Here is a 20,195-nt window from a genome sequence, read left to right as displayed (position 1 = left end):
TTATCAGTCCACCAGGAAATAAACTTCTGTTTACAAGGCAGCAGAGGCTACAACATTTAGCACTTCAAAAGAAGATCTAGTCGCTGAATTTGGCAACGTTTGCAAGGTTCATGCCATCAAATTTTTGCAAGATAGCTCAACCAGTTTAGTGTAAGCTATTTTAGTAAATTCATCTGAGAGATTTTCTTGAGAAACTTAACAGCAAATAAACAAGATAAAAACATTGTAACACCACCATTCAAACATTGCTTTTTGAAAGAAGTATCTTATACTCAGCAAGGCTCATTTATTGATCAAAAATACAGTAATATTGTGAAATATTATTAGAATTTGAAATAAGTGTTTTCTTTTCACATTAATTTGAGAATATAATTTATTTCTGTGATCAAAGCAGTGTCACATGATCCTTCAGGAATCATTCTGATATGCTGATGTGATAAGAATAAGAAACATCTCTTATTCTTACAGTTGTGCTGCTTGATATTTTTGTGTGATTCTTTGATAAATATGAAGTGTCCCGTGTAAACTTCTGAACCAAAGTGTACTTTTTTTTTTTTTTTTGCTTAAATGCCAAACCGTTTTCACCTCCAGGTTCTTAATGCATGGTTTTTCCTTCTGGAGCACCAGTGAACGTTTGAACTTATTGTAAAAGTTGCATGTAAGCCCCTCAGCTGTCCTCGAGGTGAAAAGATGGATCTCAAAATCATACAGTCACTGTTGGAAATGGTTCAAATACACAAAAGATCCTGGAAAGCCAAAGAATTTGTGGGACCTGAAAGATTTTTCTCTCATTTTGGTAAAATAATGAACATTTAGCAGATACTGAAAAGTCTATATAAAATTTTGACCTCAACTGTACCATTAAGGTACTAATAAGCATTGCGACTTAACGGCATTTTTCACAGCCAGACAACATCTCTGGGGTTTCACAAACTCATATTGCTTTATAAACGTTAGTGGCCCGCCCTGGCTTTACACACATCCCCCATCCCCAAAAAAAAGACAGTGAGACACATCTCACAAGCCAATCCATCAGGCCGTTCAGTGTCCGCTCTCCTTCATGCGCTGATTCTGCATCCCTATATTTCCCTGAGGAGAGCTCAGACGTCGGAAAGCAATTTGAGTGCTAAAACAGCCCTGCACGCAGACAGAAAGAACCAATCCCATGCTACAAATGCTCTTTTATTAATTATTTTAATAATTTTAACACATATAACATTTGTATTAAATATATAATAATTATGCATATATATATATATATATATATATATATATATATATATATATATTTATATATATATATATATATATATATATATATACACATTATAAAAATTATAATATATATGTATGTATGTGTGTGTGTACCTGATTAAATACTTTACTTTTTGCACCTAATACCATCAGGGAAAGAATTATAAGAAATCTTGTAAAAAAAAAAAAACCTTTAAAACAGCATTTTAAAAGTTACTGAATCAGTCCGCTGTACTTTATTTTAAATCGGTTTATTCTGGATAAAACACTACTTTTGAATAAACAGTGAATCAAATCAAATGACACTTTTTGTTCGACTAATCTGGTGTTAGTTGGACAGTCGTCTGATTATGAAGTTCTTAATTTAGGTAAAAGGAATTTGATTATTCCATAAAATGGGAAGGTTAATCTTTAATTAACCTGCATCATCAGGTGTGTGTGTGTGTGAGTGTGCAGTTGTGTGTGTACAGAGGCAGCCCCAGAGCGCACAAATCCGCTCTAGCTTTTGTGGTTTAATTTTGGATGACTCACCCACTTTCCACCTTCTTCTGCAACGGTGCAGGCAACCTCCACCCTGCCTCCACATCAGCGCACAAACCCACACCCACACACCACTGCAACCGGGACACATCGTGATCAAACACATAAAACACACAAGGGCCTTTCACCGCTCCACAGACTCTTTCTCCAGCGGGAGAACAAAGCAGAATGACGCTTGATTGTCTGTAGCAGTATAAAGTGTAACTGTCTTTTCCATCCACGATCAGATCTGTGAACCTGATGCCTAACAAACTCCTCTGAATCTTCTATGACATTTCACAACGTAGGCACCGTTACATAATTCTCACATGAATAATATATAACAGCCATGTGAGATGTTTGAAGTGTACAGTATGCAGCAAAAAGACAAAGGGAGCTTCTTTAATAATCCCTCACTAAAAATCCATCAATACTCAAGCCTCAAAAAGATTTGGATTTTAAGAATAAAGCCTTGTTCTTTAAACCATATTCCGAATGATTTTCAACCTCATGTTTATGCATATGTGTCACCAAAAGTTTCTCAGAGTAGGAAAAAGATGATTTACACAACTTTACAGCTCAAATAACACTTAATTATGAACTGATTTAAATAGGCTTCACATTTCTGCTTCTAAACTCTCAACCCCATAGACTACCATTGTAAGTGTATTATTTCAAAGACCATTTGTCTTAAAGGAAAATGTAATTATTATTAATAAAAGGAAAATTCAGGGTTCAATACAAATTACATTTAGTCAACAGCATATGACACAATGATGATTATCAAAAAAAAATAATTTCGACACAATCCGTAATTTTTTTTTTTTTAATAAATTGTATACATTTGTAAATATTAATTTGACTTATTTTATAATCTAAACATATTTCATAAATTACAAAATCTATAATTGTATTCATATATTTGTATTAATTTAATAAAAATATACATTTAAATATTTGTGTGTGTGTGTGTGTGTGTGTGTCTATAAATGATTCTATGTCTTATATTTCTCACCTAAAAACATTAGTGTTTTAAGAATTCCTAGAAGTATTTTATAGGGTTAAATAGAAGTATTACAAAAACAGCATTTTAAAAAGTGAATAAAATTGGCTTATTTGCTCTAAATTTAAATCAGATCATTCTGGATGAAACCAAAATAATAATAATAATTATCAAATTAAAAGTTTCTCTTACAATGGAAGTATATGGGGCCAATTAAGGGTTAAAACTTTTGTATTATTTAAGCTTTAAAGCTGCTCTTTTTCAGTTTCACCATTGTTTTAGAGCTTTATGTATTTGTGGGAACAAACTTTGTATTCCTTTAAAAAAGCGAGCAATCTGAAAAATGGTGTACATTGAAGTTTATATATAAGACACTAGTTCAGAATATTCCTTTAAGATCTATTTTCAGTGTAATGTGGGATTTCAAAACCGTAATTGTTCAGTCTCATAGTGGTTTGACGCTAACCAGTAAGCATGCACAACACTAATACATACATCTGTGTTTCTCTGATTTCCTTCTACATTGTTTCTATACAGTACAGTACATAAACAGCTCTGGATCTGTTTGTCTTTTTCGCAGCAGTGTGAGGTGTTGGCATGCAGTCATGAACTATGGAGGACAGCGGCGGAGTGAACGGGTGCAATCGTAGGTTAATGGTGCACTCATTGATTTTATGCAGCTTGAAAGCCAGTGCAGGTTTACGCCTGACAGAGTTATGAAAAATGTATTCCCAGTCGAATTTGACCAACCGCTCATCTGTCCATCCATCTTTCCTTAACCTCTTTTCTCGCTCTGAGATGAATGCATGCTAAATAGTCGCAAAACTTCATCTTATGTACTATACAGACTGCAATTCAGCATAAGTAGGCACTAAATGTGTTGGAATAATCCAGTAATCCATTGTAATTAATTCAGTGCAAACAGGCCTCCTTTACATTTTAACAAAGAGCATTATATATTAAAATTCATGTCTATTTCAAATAAAAGTGTCTATCAATTTGATATATCACTTCCCTTCTTTAACGTGATTTAAAGTCATTGATTGGAAAGAAAATCGAGCCAAATTCGAAGTCATGAAAGAAGACTGACATTCACTGACCTTGCTCACCACTAATCAGGATGATAATAATGTGTTTAGTTTATTTTTGATATGGCAGGCAAGCATAACAGCTTGCATAATTAATTAGCTGGTTTTTGCAGCTAATTGGGTTACTAACAATCTCATTAGATTCCTCCGTAGTTCTCAGAACACTCTACCTATTGATCAGAGATATCGATCCGACACAAATCTATTCTTCAAGTTCAATAAAACACAATTGCACTGGGAATAAACACTTTAGTGACTTTTCCATTCATCTGCAAAGAAAGAGAGAAGGAAAAATGGGTAGAAAGAACAGAAGACATGAGAGAAGTGAATCAGACAGAGAGAGTGAGCGTGAGCGAGAAAGAAAGAGCTCAAACTCCTCTCATTCCACAACTCATCAGTTCCACTAGGGACCGCGGGATGCTTTCATGTGGAGGTGCATGCATAAATAAGCAAAATAAATTCAACAAAGAAAACTCCCGAAATAGAGCTCTCTTATCCTCCTATCACTTTAGCACAAGCCTCACCTGCTATACTGGGGAATAAAAGAGCTTTCGTTGAGAGTCTAATGCCTAGCAGCTGTATTAGGCTCAGTCCATGAACAGGGTGTAAAATATGAAAAAAAAAAAAAAAAGGAATATTTACAAAAGGTGCCTAACCACCATGAAATGTTGATTGTCCACAAGTGGTCAAGCTAAATATTTTATGAGCTGTTTTATTTTCTACTATTATATTATTAAAATGTAAATGTAATAGCCACAGCTAAATACTACTGAAGATTTATGGTACCTAAAATGAACTAATATTTAATTTTATTTAATTATTTTTAACTATAGTGCATTTAATATCAGTGTTGTTATTGTTAACTTAAACTAAATTGGTAGTTTTTCAGCAATTGAAATAAAGCTGGAATAAAATGTAATTATTAGATAAAAAAAATTGCTTGCAATTTAAATACTAACTGATATAAATGCATTTAAGTTGAAGTAAAATTGTTTAAATTAAAGCTGAAACTAAAATAAATTAATAAATACATATTTATACTTTAAAGCAGCACTATGTAGTTTTACGACCTGCTTTATGGCATATATTACATATTTTACTCGTAGCCTGGGTGGAGTTACCCAGCAGCCAACTATAAGATGAAAAACGATCTAACACGCAAGTCTCAATACCAACGCCATGGCAGCGCAATGTCCGATGTATAGGCTATTATGGACATTAGGCTTACATGATTACATATTACAATATACAAATTACACACTTTGCAAACAATGCTACATGAGAACTATCTGAGCAAAAAAGCTAGGCAAACATTCTACCATTCTTTTCGTCATTATATTTTTCAATTCTGGAGTAACAGTAAATAAAAATATAAATATAATAATTTGTAGAACATAGTGTAACACAGGCTACTTCACCTGGTGGGTGGATAATCACTGGTTCTGTCGGCTTAGTCAACAAATTCAAGTGTTATAATATGTTTATTAATATTTTATACTAATAAACATGACAAAAGCATATAAGAAAATGACGTAGCACCACCTAATGGTCAGGAGATTTGAAAAATTGCTATTTTTGCCTATAAATGCTTAACATTTTGTCCAAAAATCATGGATCTCATTAGATTCAGGGCATCATGCCGAGTCAAATGATATCTGATTTTCCCATATCGGCCATTTTGCCCATCAGCCATTTTTAATTTTGTAGTAAAATGCTGTATTTTACAAAAGCATTAGCGTATCATTATACAACTTGGTATGGGTCATCGGCACATGCCTTTTGGTGGCACTATAATTGAACAAAACATGAAATTTCCATTAACTACAATACAGTGCTCTAATGCAATGAAATGCAATATTTTATGAATGCATTGGTATACCATTACGAAATATGATTATGGATATATTGTGTAACGCATCAACGAATTAGCTGGAATGATGCCAAACTGTGTCTGAGGCTGTATCTCTGCAAAGCTTTGACATATTGACACCAAATGTCACTTCACACTGAACATGCCACGTCGATTTAGTAACAGCGCCACCTATCGGCCAAAAGTAATAAACCATTCATTAACTGTTAATAATGATAAAATAATAATAAAAAAAACGTTTGATTCCATTAGCCTATTGTGATGAAACTGATCTCAGAATATACTTTGTGTCAAGCCGGCACAAAGTTTCTTTCTTGAACTCCACCTAGACTATTTTTCACCAAATTTGAGTCAGGTCATCTTCAGACTATGTGACAAAAAGCTATTGATTTCATATTGATAGACGAAACACAGGGATGATGCTAGACTACGTCTGAGGCTGTATCTCTGCAAAGCTTTGACATATTGACAACAAATTTTGTGTGCGCCATTGTCACCTCACACAGAACACACCACATCGTAACATCGATGGATTACATTTAGTAACATCACCACCTTTTGGTCAAAAGTGATAGCCCTTTAAATCATATTAATAGTGGTTGTTTTAATGATTTTTCAGGCATTTTGACTAAATCATCTTAAAATGACTTCAATTACTTGCTGCAGTTGGTCTGATGCTACTTTGCTTGCTTCTGTAGTGCTTGGCCCCTTAATTCACGTTTTCAGCTATATTTAGTGAAAATTATTTCAAAGTAAGCCCTACATCTGTTTTTCATCGCAGTATATAAGCAACACAAAAATAACAAGGCATTGAATAAAAAATCCAACTTTGGCATTTATTTTATTTGATGGATACAGGTCAAGACTTCTGGGAGACCAGAATCCCCATTTTAAAGTAGTACAGATATGTAATGTGTTTAACATCTACCGTTCATGCTAGATTAATTTTGTGTTACACAGTAGTTGCCTAGCATGTCTAATAGCTATTACAACAGAAACCATAGAATTTGTGCTTTTAATGCTTATTGAAAAGTAACAGGACACCAATTTGCACAGTATTCATGAAAAGTGTCATTAGCAGTCAAACCCTCCAGTCTGCACAATCTTTGAATGCATAAAAACGGACACATTTCATAAAAAAACATTTCTATTATTATTCAAATTATTGCACTATATGGTACAAAAGGTGTCTCTTTTATGATAATACAACAAGATGCAAAGATAGCTAACAGTGCTATTCCGCTGAGCGGCATTTTAACATATGTGCTTGCGTCTTGCAGGCACTTGCTAAAAATAGACTTGCACTGGTGTCTGCCGTTGCTTCATATGACACACTGGTAAAAGAGGACAGCACAGCAAGTGTGTGTATGTGAGCGTGTTCCTGCGCAGAAACGTATGTTTCTTCATTTGTAAGACCACAGATTCTTTGAACTACCACAACTGATTTCCTACCGCACTCCATCTTACTCTGTCACCTCCTGACAAACTGCAGACTGTTGCGACTCGCAACAACATGTAGGTGTTGTTTTGATAAGGATGCTGTTGCCGTTTGCCAAGGCGACGGCACCAAGATTGTGATTGTAAATAAACTATAAATAAACATTGCAATGTCTTGATCTTGGTCTCCACGGTTCCATTTACCTGCATTTTCATTACAAAATAGAAACCAGACACTTGATTTATTCATAGTCTGTTTTTAAGTCATACATCCTGTTGTTTTTGTATGCAACAGTGAGCGGAACATCTTATATAGTAAAACAGTGGTGAAATGAATGGGGTCAACATAATGTCTGCCTTCCCTGCAGACTGCTGGGACTCCAGAAACAGACTGGATCTGCCAAACTGACTGAAATTATCAAGATGATCCAGTATTTCCGCCAGTTTCTCAATTTGGGCCTATTCCAATTTAGCAGTGCATTGCGGGATGTGTAGGGACAATCCAAGTATGACAAATGAACAAAGGTGTATGTCTTTTTGCACAATTTTGGGCAAGATATAAGGAAACCTGGAAACATATTCTAGGCAAGTATGTTGCTGCAAATGCTCAGAGCAACTCAAATTTGGTCTCATGTATCATTGTGTTACAAAAGACCACAATTCATAACACAATTTATAAATATTTGTTAGATTTTCAGATTTGTGAGCGTAAAGTATGGTCAGTTTTCTCTTTCAGGCCAACTGCATAGTAACAGTTTGAAGAAAAAGTTGCTAAGTTACTTGGTTATTGTGTCAGAAAGAAAGATTCTCAGGATTTTCTTCATGCTCTATTTCTTTATTAAGTTGGGTCCAAGTCAGTGAGGAAACGCAATGAATGCAGCAACTATTATTGGTGTATCTGTTGAAATTAGTGGGGTTTTATTTTATATTTATAATAAAATAATCTAAGTTGCATGTACAAAATCCCATCGTATTGTACAATTATGATAGAAAATATGTATATGTAAATTTGTAAAGATGAACATTTACAACACCTTCATAATTGAATAAAACCATAAAAAACTCATCCAATGTGCATTCTGTATTCATCAATTGTAGATGTATAGAGTTAATCTAGAAAAGGTACATCTTGTTCCAAAAAAGGACTTGAACGCGTCTGACATCATAATTATGACTTCCCAACTCATAAATACAAGTTTCCCAGGAGGGCTTGAAAGCACAATTAGGGGGCATTTACATGAAACCCTTTTCAACTAAAAACAGAAAAATTTCGGGTCACCACTTGTACAATTTCGGCCCTGAAGCAAGACCAAGTTTCTGGCCTAGTCAGCTATGTTCCACAACCCCCAAATCTCTCTTCCTCTCTTTCACTCTCTGAGTTTGCTGTGTTTTCTAGCCGGATGCTCTGCAGCGCACAGGCACGCTGCACTTTTCCTGTTGCGCACTATCACAGTGAGCTACAGAAACCAGGACTCAAAGAGGACATGGAAAGCTGATCTCAGACCATCCTCACAAAAAAAATAGGTCAATACGCATTAGCTGCGACCGCTTACAAAAGTTCCTTCAGTCAGAATGGGTAAAACCCAGCGTCCTGTCTATCTCTACGCAAGTTCACCATTTCCTCTTCTGATTAATAGTCATGATATGGAGCATCATGACAACAGACATCTGATTCAGGAGTAGGAACTATCAATTATAAACACAAACCCGGTGGCTTCAGAGTGAAATGTTACTAAATCCATCTCGCTGTTACATCAATGATGTCAAATACACACCCCAAATGCTTTATGCCTTTACTGACAGAGTTTCCTACCATTCGGAGATTATGATGTTGGCATTTTAAGCACTTTAATGGCAGCAAGCAGTCAAAGTGATTAGGCAACAAGGGTGATAAGGAGAGAAAATAGATAAAGGCTATTACGCCGTTCGCCCTGAGGAAATGAATCAATATTGTGTAGTGTTATGGATGAAGCCTGTTAGTCTAATGCGTATCACAACAGGCCCCGAAATACTCCTAAGTGCTTAAATGCCTATTGAGTTTGGTGCAGCCCACTCCTATTTCCTGACCATATGATAGCCAGTGATGAGAAATCAAGAGCGAGGGGGGTTCCTGTCTGCCTGGATGAGAGGAACAGCAGCATGAGTCTCACTTTCTGTCGGCCTCGATGCAACGAGAGGCTGTTCCTCGGGTCACCGCCTCTCCACCCAGCAGACAGAAGATGATGTCACTGAACCAAACTCTCTTGTTCAGCTGTGAATAACAACACCTTTGCTCTATTTGATAAAAAGTTTTCTTTAGAACCAAAAAGGGCAATTTTTGGCATGATACCACAGGTTTCAAAAGTTTCAAAAAGAAAGCAATCGGTGTACTGGTGCTCTAAAAACCCAGAAACCAATAGGCTCTTATGAAAAATGGATTCTTAATGGCACCACATAAGGGTTCTTTTGCTTGTGGAATGCTTTTTGGTCCTGAATAGAAAGCTGCTTTTTTAAATACAAGAATAAAGACGCATCATTCAACACATTTTACTCCCATTTAACAACAGGGGTACATTAATGAAGAAATTTTTCTTTTTAAAATAATGTCACAAATTATTCCCAATAAGACCAGAAGCATGCATAAATAAAGTAAATATGATCGATTTTGATTTAATGTTGTTCTATAAACCCTAAAACAAAGAATTATTTCAGCATCAGATGGTTTTAACATGGTTCTAAATTATTGATAGCAAGGTCATGACTGCCTTAGACAATAGAGGGGACACACCGCTAAAGCGCTTTTCATTGCTTTAATCATAAACAATCCTAAATTTGTGATTACTGCCTTACTGATAAACATTATCATAGATCATTTAAAGGGATAGTTCTCCCAAAAATAAACATTTTGTCATGATTTACTCCAGGGTTTTTATAGTTAACTAAACTGAAAAACTAAACTGAACAAAAACAACAACAACAACAACAACATTACAATAACTGTTAATATATATATAAGAATACCTAATAAATATGATACAATTGTGACATATGATGGTAAATAAAATAAAAATAAGATTTTTTTAAATGAAATTATACAAAAGCAAAATTACTAAAACTAAAAAATAAATAAATAAAAAATACAAATAAAAGCATTTTGTGCTTTGCATGTTGAAGGTCCTTTGTGGCACTTTGCACCACAAACTCAACAGTGTAGTACACTCATGAACCATCAAGAATAATACAGTTATTCATTAAATAAGAGTTAGTTCAAGAAGTTGTAACCTTTTGCCGGCATGGTCTGTACATAATCAGATTCTTATTAGTTGAAAATCGGGCCAACTGTCTAGGAGGAGTTTGAAAAAGTTGGTTTTCAAAGAAAATCAAAGTAAAGGAACAAGAAGCTTGACCAACTATGGCGACAGTGGTATCTATGTTATTATCTAATAAGACCAGTCTCATGACAATAAGCTAAATCAAACCAAAGTTATTAGTATTTAAAATAGTTTCGTAATGGTACACCAATACATTCATAAAATATTGCATTTCATTGCATTAGAGCACTGTATTGTAGTTAATGAAAAAAAATGTCATGTTTTGTTCAATTATAGTGCCACCAAAAGGCATGTGCCGATGACCCATACCGAGTTTTATAATGATACGCTAATTCTTTTATAAAATACAGCATTTTACTACAAAATAAAAAAAGAAAATAGAAAAATGTTAACCAAGCTGTTTTGGTGACCATTTGACTTCCACATGGACCAAAAATAATGAATAAATGAATAGAAAGAAAGACATAAATAAATAAATAAATAAATAAATAAATAAATAACAAATCACTCAAAATATATTTTTTATGTTCAACAGAAGATTGTAAGACATACAAGTTTATCCCTTTAAGATGACACTGGAAAACCTTTAAAAAGAGTTTCATGTTTCATCTATTTTGGGAGATCCCCCAACAGTTCTCAGTAGAGTAATTGTCACATACGTACGCTGTGGGTTTCCATCCGTTTGTACCCCTCCTCTATCCTCGTGGCCTGTGTGGTGTTAATTATTAAGGGATTTTCATGCCCTAAACCTTCACTTTACCCTCCGTCACACATATTCCACTCTAATCCATAGGGACTATTCATTTTTCCCTCCCTCTCTCTCTCTCTCAGCTCATATCTGTCTTAAGATACAGAGGCGTATACGAGTGTTACTTGATCCTGAATCTACTTTGACATCAAGGGGGCAGAAGTGCACGGCGTGCATATAAACCTTAACATGTGAGAGAGCATCTACAAATGCATATATTGCATACAAACTGACCCATTGGTGCACCTTTCAAACACTTAGCTGAACCCACAGTGAGCGAGTTTCTGCATCCTGCTGTGACGGCATGAACGTCAGTCACGTCACACAACACAGACTCTGGTCATGTGGTTAAAAATGCAGCCAGTCTGTAAGGATGTGGCATGTTTAATGTAGAAGAGTCCAGCAAGAAAACAGAAGAAAGCTGCTGGTGGGCCCTTAAAGGGTACTGCCATGTTTAAAATTTAATGTGGGCTTGATTGCATATGTGTGCAAAAAAAAAAAAAAAATATATATATATATATATATATATGGTTCTAGTAATATCATCCTTTTATTTATTTATTTAATAATTGATAGATTTTTGGAGGGGCTGCAAGTGGCAGTCCTGGTTAACGTGGTGCCCTATGTGAAATACAAATACAAATACAAATAATAATAATAATAATTTTGATTTAATAGATAAATTATGATTTCTTGTGAAATACAAAAAAAATTATAAGAAGAATAATAACTATTATTCATATTATTATTATTTTAAAATATCATCATTGTATTTCATACGACAACAAAACAAACTACAATAATCATTATAATTTTTTATACTACTACTACTACTACTAATAATATTTTTATTATAATTTTACTTTATTAAATAAGTACAATTTGTTGTGAAATACAAAAAACAATAATATATGAATAATAATAGTAATAGTGGTAGTAGTAATAATTAGTATTATATAATATATTGTTGTTGTTGTTGTTTGTATTTCACAACAAATCATTGTTTAATAAATCAAATTATTTGCAGCTGAACTTGACAAGCAGTGATCGTCAGCAGCTTCGATATTTTGATAATAATTCTTTGCATTCTACAGGAAATTAGTTGTGAGTTTTTGAGTTTTGAGTGGCATACAGTAAGGGTGGGTGGATTAGGACACATTTAAAGTAAATTATCTGTACGTTTAGGTGTGACTTGATTAAACTGACCGAAAGTTAGACATGTGAACGGGTGATTTCAGTCCTAGCGCTTTAGACGAGTTTGTATAATCCTGGAACCTAATTCTGAAATGTACAAATAATTTTATTTCTGCTCATGACATTTGACTCATAATAGTGCTGCTTAAATCAACACAGTTGACATTAGGTCCAAAAGACCTAAGTTCATCAGTCACTAAGCCCTCAGTAGACATATCTCTCTCATACACTCACACACAGTGTAAGAGGATTTCATTCATCCATATTCACTGTATCGGACAGACTCATGCAGTTTGTCGGTCAGCTTGCACCGGGGGGCAAAAGCTGTCTGTGTTAAGGCACTTTCTTGCTTGAATAAAGTCTATCCCGCTGGGCCAGGAGGAATAACTTAACACTTAGAGATCACACCATTAATTGCGCTCCCAAAACACTATGAAATATGCTGCTTTATCACTGGTGCAAAACATAAACTAAACACACTGCAATGAAATTAACCACATTAAATAGCATCCCGTACAAAAACAGTACATTGGTACAGTAATACCATCAGATATTAATACTATTAAATATTAGTACTTTTTGATACTGTACACACCGTGGTACTAGAAGATGCCCAAAAATCCATAACTTGCAAAAAAAATATCTATAAAATATATATAATGTGTACTACCATGGTATTCTTGGATGTACTGTGGATACCATCATTTATAATGAAATAAACATAAAATATTTCAAAGTACCATAGTATTACAATCACTGTACTGCCAAAATACTTTTGTAAGGGATGGTGGCACAAGGCACATATCCAAAATACCATGGTAAATGCACATAAAACCATGGTGTTATGGTCCCATCCCAAAAACATATACCATGCAGCATATCCAACAGATTACAGTAGTATATACTGTAGTACATGTCCAAAAAAAGGCTTGATAGAACCATGATAGGATGCCCAGAAGAATAGGTTGTACCGTAGTACTTTTTGGTAGGTTTTTTTATTTTTGTATTTTTTTATCAGTTGAAGAGGACAAGCCCAATTTAGTTTGAACGCTCATTCAGGACACCCTTTAAACCATCTTTACCTTATTAATTTACTCTCAGCACTGGATCTTCCTCTTCACCAGCCCTCTCAAGAAAACACAGAATCAATAAGAGCTCAGAATACCCATTCAACGATCTCCAGTCTACTGAAAAAGATCTCAGCACAGCCCTAATCGTGTTTGAGACTGACTGAGGCTGCTGTTGTCTGGGGTCTCAAACCAAACAGCATATCAAGGCTACACAGAACGATAGTTATATAAAGTGGCACACCTAATAAGTCTCATAAAGTTCTGATCGACAAACACATGAAACGTCTTCAAATGACAGACAAAAGTTCAACATTTCACGGCACGATCAGTGAGGGATGATGAAGCGCGCTTACCGTGCGCTGTCTCACAGAGTCAGAGAGAGAGAGATGCGGCGCGCAGCATCCCTGCCATCCTCCGTGAAGACTTCTAGTGCGCGCTCCTCTCGGGCATGATCACAGCTCCTCAGCTCTCCTCCCGCGCACACCGCTGCACGCTGGGCATCACGGCTGGTCTCGTGCTCTCAGTTCGTCTGCTGCGGAGCGCGCGCACTGACGCCTACTCTGATTGAGTTTCGAGAGCGCAGAGGCTTTCTCTGGGCATGTAAGGACCATGTGATGAGACTCATCCCTCCATCTGCGCGAGCCCGATCAGCGCCACCCAATGGAAACGTGATGCTATTCATCACGAAGCCGATTGGGCAGCCCATTGGAAAATAAACTCGGCCCAGTTCTGACAGATTTCAGATTTACATTTATTACGTTCAAATGTTGGGTAGCGCGGGGAGTGGCATCACACCAGATATGATTAGGCGTTGAAAGTCTAATTACGCAAGTGTTTTCTCTGGTTCTGTGTGGAGTTCGCCTATTTCAAAACAAACCATAAACCTTTAAACCTCCAAAACGTACATTACAGTATTATATTTAGTTCTTATATACAAACAATAAATAAGCAAATTAACATTCAGGCAAAAGTAGACTAAGGTAAAGTCTGTTCACTTTGTGAACTGGATGTTTCATTAGTGTCTAGTTGTCACACGTTTCGAAGTTTGTAATTGAATAGAATTCATTATTTTAAATATCTGTAGGCTAAAACAAATATTTGATGTTTTGGATCAAACCATTCAAGTTATTCATTCATTTATTACAGTTCCCATTATGCAACTAAACCCATTAGCATCATGGACTGGTCTCCTTCATACTTACATTTCAGATTTAACATTAAGTTTAATACTTATCGTGTTCTGACCAATGACTCAACCAAAAGTCATAAATCGAATACATTGAAATTTTAAATGACTAATTATCAGTCGCCACCTACTGGCGATGAAACCTGCAGAAAGAGTGGCTCACAAACATTGATACAGTCACTTTGTGCTTATATTTGACCTTATTCTGCTTCTGGTTCTCGTTCCTCTTTACATTATTTAACATATTTAACATTGAATTACATAGTATGTATCTATATTAAATATTATGTCTCACTGTATATTTTATAGGACATTATTTTATGTATTAATAATTATCCCTCTTACTCTTACCAAATGGCTTTTAGCTCTTCACTTGTGCGTCTCAGAGTCTGCTTCAGTGTATGCCCGAAACTAAATCACACCTCCGGGGTTAATAAAGTTGTATTATATTGCACTGCCTCCACTGGACTATATAACCCAAATTGTTTTTGTTGTCTTGATGTATAGATACATAAAAAAAAAGAAAGAAAAAAAAAATCATAATTTTTTATTTACTTTAATTTCCTCTTTTCCACTTTTCCATTACATCAGATTCTCATGATTATTTAAAATAATTATATCTAATATGTATATTCTTAAATGCACAGATAGTGGTAAAACAGATATGGCTGTGTTTAGAGTTGGCCCAGATATAGTCAACACTTACTGTATCACAGGTCTACACCAAAACTATCAATGAAGAACTCACTTTCTCTGAGTGCTCTTGTGTGTGTGTGTGTGTGTGTGTGTGTGTGTGTGTGTGTGTGGGCAGGTTTTATACTCCTCCGTCTTTGTTGGAGTCTGATTGTGGTCTTTATTTACATCTGGCACAGGTCTCGTCTGCTAACTGGGCTGTCAGTCTGCATTAGGTCTTGCGGTTTGAAAAGTGTACAATACAAAGGCCTGACCCCCCTTTCAGAAGAGCACACATCAACAGACTTTAACTGGAGGGAGGTGCTGAGGAGTAGACCCCTAGGATCCCATCTGATACTCTTACTGATATAGCCCAGTGTGACCTTCTTTCCATTGCTGGTGTTTGTGTGAGCAAGCAAACGAGAAGCTGTGCAGAGACAATGTGGAGGCGTTTAAAAGTAAAGCTAACAAAGCACTTCACAAAAGAATAGAAACACATACGACAACAAACCAAAAATCAATAAATACAATTTAAATAAATAAAAATGAATGAACAAACAAACAAATAAATAAATAAAGCACAAATGCCTCATCAAAACTGGTAAGTTATTGTTAATTATTATTAAACAATCTTCGTACATTAAAATTAAATATTTAAAAGAGTAATGTTCTTCAAAGAGAAAACAAACTAAAACAAAACAAAAATGAACAAATAAACTTAGAAATAAACAATGATAACAAACAAATGAATACATAAATGAATAAAGCACAAATGTCTCACCAAATTTTGCAAGTCATTGTTAAAATGAATAATCTATGTACAATAAAATGAAATATTTACAAAGGAATAGAAAAAAATGAAATAAACAAATAAAGTGTACAAATATCTCATCAAATTTTTCAAAACATTGTTAATTTTATTTTACCAAAGAATATTTCTTCAATGAAAACATACTAAAACAAACCAAAAACAAACAAATACACAATAGTGCATGGATGTCTTAAATTTGGCAAGTCATTATTAAAATATCCTTAAATAATCTTTGTACATTAAAATTTAATATTAACAAGATATTTTTTTCAATAAAAACAAAAGCAACAAAAAACAAAATAAACATACAACTGAAATAAATAAAAAGTGATACAAACAAACAAACAAAGTGCACAAATGTCTTTGCAAGCCAAAATTATAAACAAATACTTGTGCAAATTCAATAAATACAGAAGAATAATCTGCAGAAGTATCTGCAGTTTTCTCATCTAAAAATATCACCAAAAACTATTTATAGCATTGTTTGTGTATGTGTTTGTGTGTGTGTGTGTGTGTGTGTATGTTTGTGTGTATGTGTGTGTGTGTGTGTGTGTGCGTGTGTGCATGTGTGTGTGTGTGTGTGTGTGACAGGGAGGAGGGAAGCTTTTAAGAGAGGAAGCAGAGGCTCCAGTGATGTAATGAGAAGTGAAGTGTTCCATGGCAATACAGGCTCAACCTGTAAAAGATTCATCACTCTTCTGCATGTTCAGAGAGGAGGGAGCGAGCAGCATGAGGGAGGAACCGCTTTTCTATAATGGATCAGCACAGACAGAGCCACAGCTGTCGTATATAGAAGACAAGGGTTAGCAAAGAACAAGTGATATTATCAACATTAACTTCATCATTAATGCATGTGTGTTATTTGTTTGGCAATGCAGGTCCTTGTTTATCATGTCAGTAATTATGGATCTGAATATGAAGGGTGAAAGAGCAATCTAGTTTTAGGCAGTTTAACATTTCAGTACAGCCAATACAGTGTCTCTCTGAACAGACTGAACATTTAAAGTAGTTGAATTGATACAAATGTTGTGTTTGTCATTATGTACATTGTCTCATAGTCCTCCTTTGTATGTGCTTAACTGAAACAGAAAATTAGAGCAGTCGAACCAGCCAAGAATAAATCCTGCATTATCCTCTGCACTGACTGCATTTCCTCATTTATTTGTTTAGTAACTCATATAGTAGATTTAAATGTCAACCAAAAAAAAACTTATAACAAGTAAAAATAGTGAGGAACATATTATGCTCTGTTTGTTATTTTAGTGGGAAAAGTGAAGTGACAAATAACACCGATTTACACCAGCTTACATCTCAAAAAAAGAGGTTGAATGTAGTTGTGACGCGCGACCAGCAGATGGCGCCTTGGGCTTGACGATAGACTTCAACGAGGCGAACATTAGCTCCTTCAAACTCAAAATCACAGAGGACACGCTTTAAATCACAACTAACTGCATTCCAAGATATCGTGATAAAAATATCTCAGTTCGCCACCACAGTCAAAGAAATTATTAAACAATTAAATAATGATAAAATATGATCACATATTCTGTAAACCCCTGCAAATATGCCCAATGCTGGTTTATTTGTTAGATAGTAAAACTGACATCCATCGTGTTGACTCTCTAAACAGGTTTAATAGTCTTCTTAAGGAGTTAATTTTACTCGACATTAGTTTTAGCTGAATAGCCAGGGAGACCACCTTTAACCATCTAAGACCAGCACACTGTCTTAGGCTGGTTTACAGTTTGTTTGTAGAATAGCATGGATGTGGGCTCTTATATGGTTTCTAAGCTTGTTTCCTGGTCTCAAGCGGTCTCTCAGTCAGGTTATGTCTACAGTAGGCTGGACTGAAAGGGGTTTGGGCACATTCAGCTAAACCAGCTAAGACCAGCGCATCATTGTAGGCTGGTTCATGTTTTTGTTTGTTTTTAGCAGTGGTCTGTAGATAAGGTTTCTACGCTTGTTTGCTAGTCTAAGGTTGGATTTAAAGGGGTTTGGGCACTTTCCAGTTGGTCAGGCTAAGAGATCAGTTTGCTGAAACAGTCTGTGAAACCAGATTAAACCAGCCCTTGCTCGGTTTAAGTTTTTATTTCAGGAATGCTGTGGCTCTAGGATAATTTGCCCGCTTTTTCTATGGGTTCGAGTGGACAACACACGCACCAGGGTTTATCCACACAGCCTGTGTCCGTGTGTGTGAGAACAAACCACTGTGATTTACATACACCCCTCTGTCTGCTACCGGTGCCCCTCCCTCCCTCTTGCCCCGTCTAGCCCCTTGTTCTTCTTGTTCTCCCCCCAGTCTCTCTGACTCGCAGCCCGTGATCCGCTTTACTCCGCCGGAAACAATGGGAGCGGAGCCGCGTTGTGTTGTGTCGGACAGAGACTGACGAGCTCCTCTGTGTGTATTTAGGACTTTCTGCTGGTAGACTCATATAATCAGGATCTCATTATCAAGCTTTAACACAATGGGCTGCTGCAGCGGACGGTGCACCCTTATATTTCTGTGCACGTTTCAGTTGGTGAGTTTGTTCTCTAACAAATGTGCATTTCACACAGATAAGCATGACTGCTCAACTGTTTAGTTTATAATACGCTGCCTTTTGCTTTGTTGTTGTGATGTTGCTGTTGCACCGGGTACACAGTGAGTAGCCTACATTGTTTAAACATTGTGTCTGCTTGAACTCTCTTTTTTATTTATCTGAGTTAAGGTTTAACATGTGTTTAAGAAGTTGTCCCCTCTATAAAATGACCCAGAGCTGCAAAATACTTTTATGGGCAGTTTAATGCTTTTACTTTTGCACTACTTCAGTCATCCCAGATGAACTTTTCTCATACTGTTATACATATTTTTCACTGGGACAACACAGAATACAGGGCTTAATACAAAGTCATATGCCAAGGAATTGATTTTGTTTAATTATTATAATTATTACTTTTCGCACAAAATGTGTTTTTCCTTGCCATGTCAACACTGTCAGATTTTGCCATGGAATATCAAAAGTGTAGTAAAACAACATTATACCATTAAAAATGTAAATGTTAAATTGTACATTATTATTATTAATTTAAAAAAAAATTAAAAATGACATCTCTATCTGTTGACTTGTCACAAACCATTAGACAAGAAAATCAGATGACGGTATTGACAGTATAACTATATTTTCCACATCAAACGTTAATTAAATGCAGAAGCCTTTTATTTTATTTATTCCTTTTATTTATTCGTTAAATTATCTAAAACTGACTATAATTTGTCGACATATCATGTTTGTGACATCAAAACACATGCACCATTACTTAAAATAAAAAAATTGGCCAATTTATTTTCTATACGGAAGTTATAGATCTTCATGAAAGCTTCATTTAAATTTTTTTACCTTGATAATTTTTCACCAAAATGTCAAAACTCAATCTTCCATCGAAACGACAGACGTCTCTGTCAGGAGAAGGGGGCTGGATTTACAGTTGCGGGTTTACACAGAGCTTTATTGAAAGCAGATGAAACAAGGCAGATGAGTATCGTTCCACAGTTTAACTCGTTCGACAGCCGAGACCCAGAGACATGAGAGCTGGAATCTTCTTGGAGTACTGCATTCGTGAGAACAAGAGGCAGAGCAAAACAGCAAAAGACACTGGAGCCTGAAGACAAGACAAGTATACACAGACCAGCTCGAGCTATTGGTAAGAGTTACAACAGTCTGGCCATGGACAGAGAAACACAGGGAATTATAAAGGGAAGAAATTAGAAGAGCATTGAGAACAGGTGGCGAACAATTAAGGTTAACAACGGAGAAACAAGGAGGGCGGGCAAAACTCAAATCAAACAGGTAGACGCAGTGAGCTGTCAAACCATCCAAACACACATTCACAACCCCAAAAGGCAGGTGATTAGCCCCGAACCCTGACAGTCTCATTTATTTCACCTAAACTTTCTTACAATCGACTGCAGGCTCACATTCAGATCTGTCTCCATCCAGTCATCAATCAATGGATTGAAACAAGTCCTGGTCTATGTTTTTATTTTTATTTTTT

General features: G+C 35.6%; 2 protein-coding genes across 3 annotated transcripts in view; one reads left to right on the top strand and one right to left on the bottom strand.

Moving 5' to 3' along the window:
• The window catches only part of LOC132128988 (uncharacterized), a 39,416-nt gene extending 25,316 nt beyond the window's left edge, over positions 1–14,100 (bottom strand). Inside the window, exon 1 of the mRNA XM_059540403.1 lies at positions 13,848–14,100. The gene's annotated coding sequence lies outside the window, so the exon portion shown is untranslated. The remainder of the gene's footprint in view (positions 1–13,847) is intronic.
• A 4,379-nt stretch (positions 14,101–18,479) lies between these two features.
• Positions 18,480–20,195, top strand: part of LOC132129298 (sodium/potassium-transporting ATPase subunit beta-1-interacting protein 3-like) — a 74,511-nt gene continuing 72,795 nt past the window's right edge. For both annotated transcript variants that reach the window (XM_059540840.1, XM_059540839.1), the window contains exon 1: positions 18,480–18,682. In XM_059540840.1, the coding sequence (XP_059396823.1) occupies positions 18,629–18,682 (54 nt within the window). In that variant the 5' untranslated portion in view covers positions 18,480–18,628. The remainder of the gene's footprint in view (positions 18,683–20,195) is intronic.

This window comes from Carassius carassius, chromosome 46 (assembly GCF_963082965.1).
Source record: "Carassius carassius chromosome 46, fCarCar2.1, whole genome shotgun sequence".
Classification (NCBI taxonomy): domain Eukaryota; kingdom Metazoa; phylum Chordata; class Actinopteri; order Cypriniformes; family Cyprinidae; genus Carassius; species Carassius carassius.
Note: the sequence above shows the minus strand (reverse complement) of the source record. Positions and strands in the feature narration are given on the sequence as shown.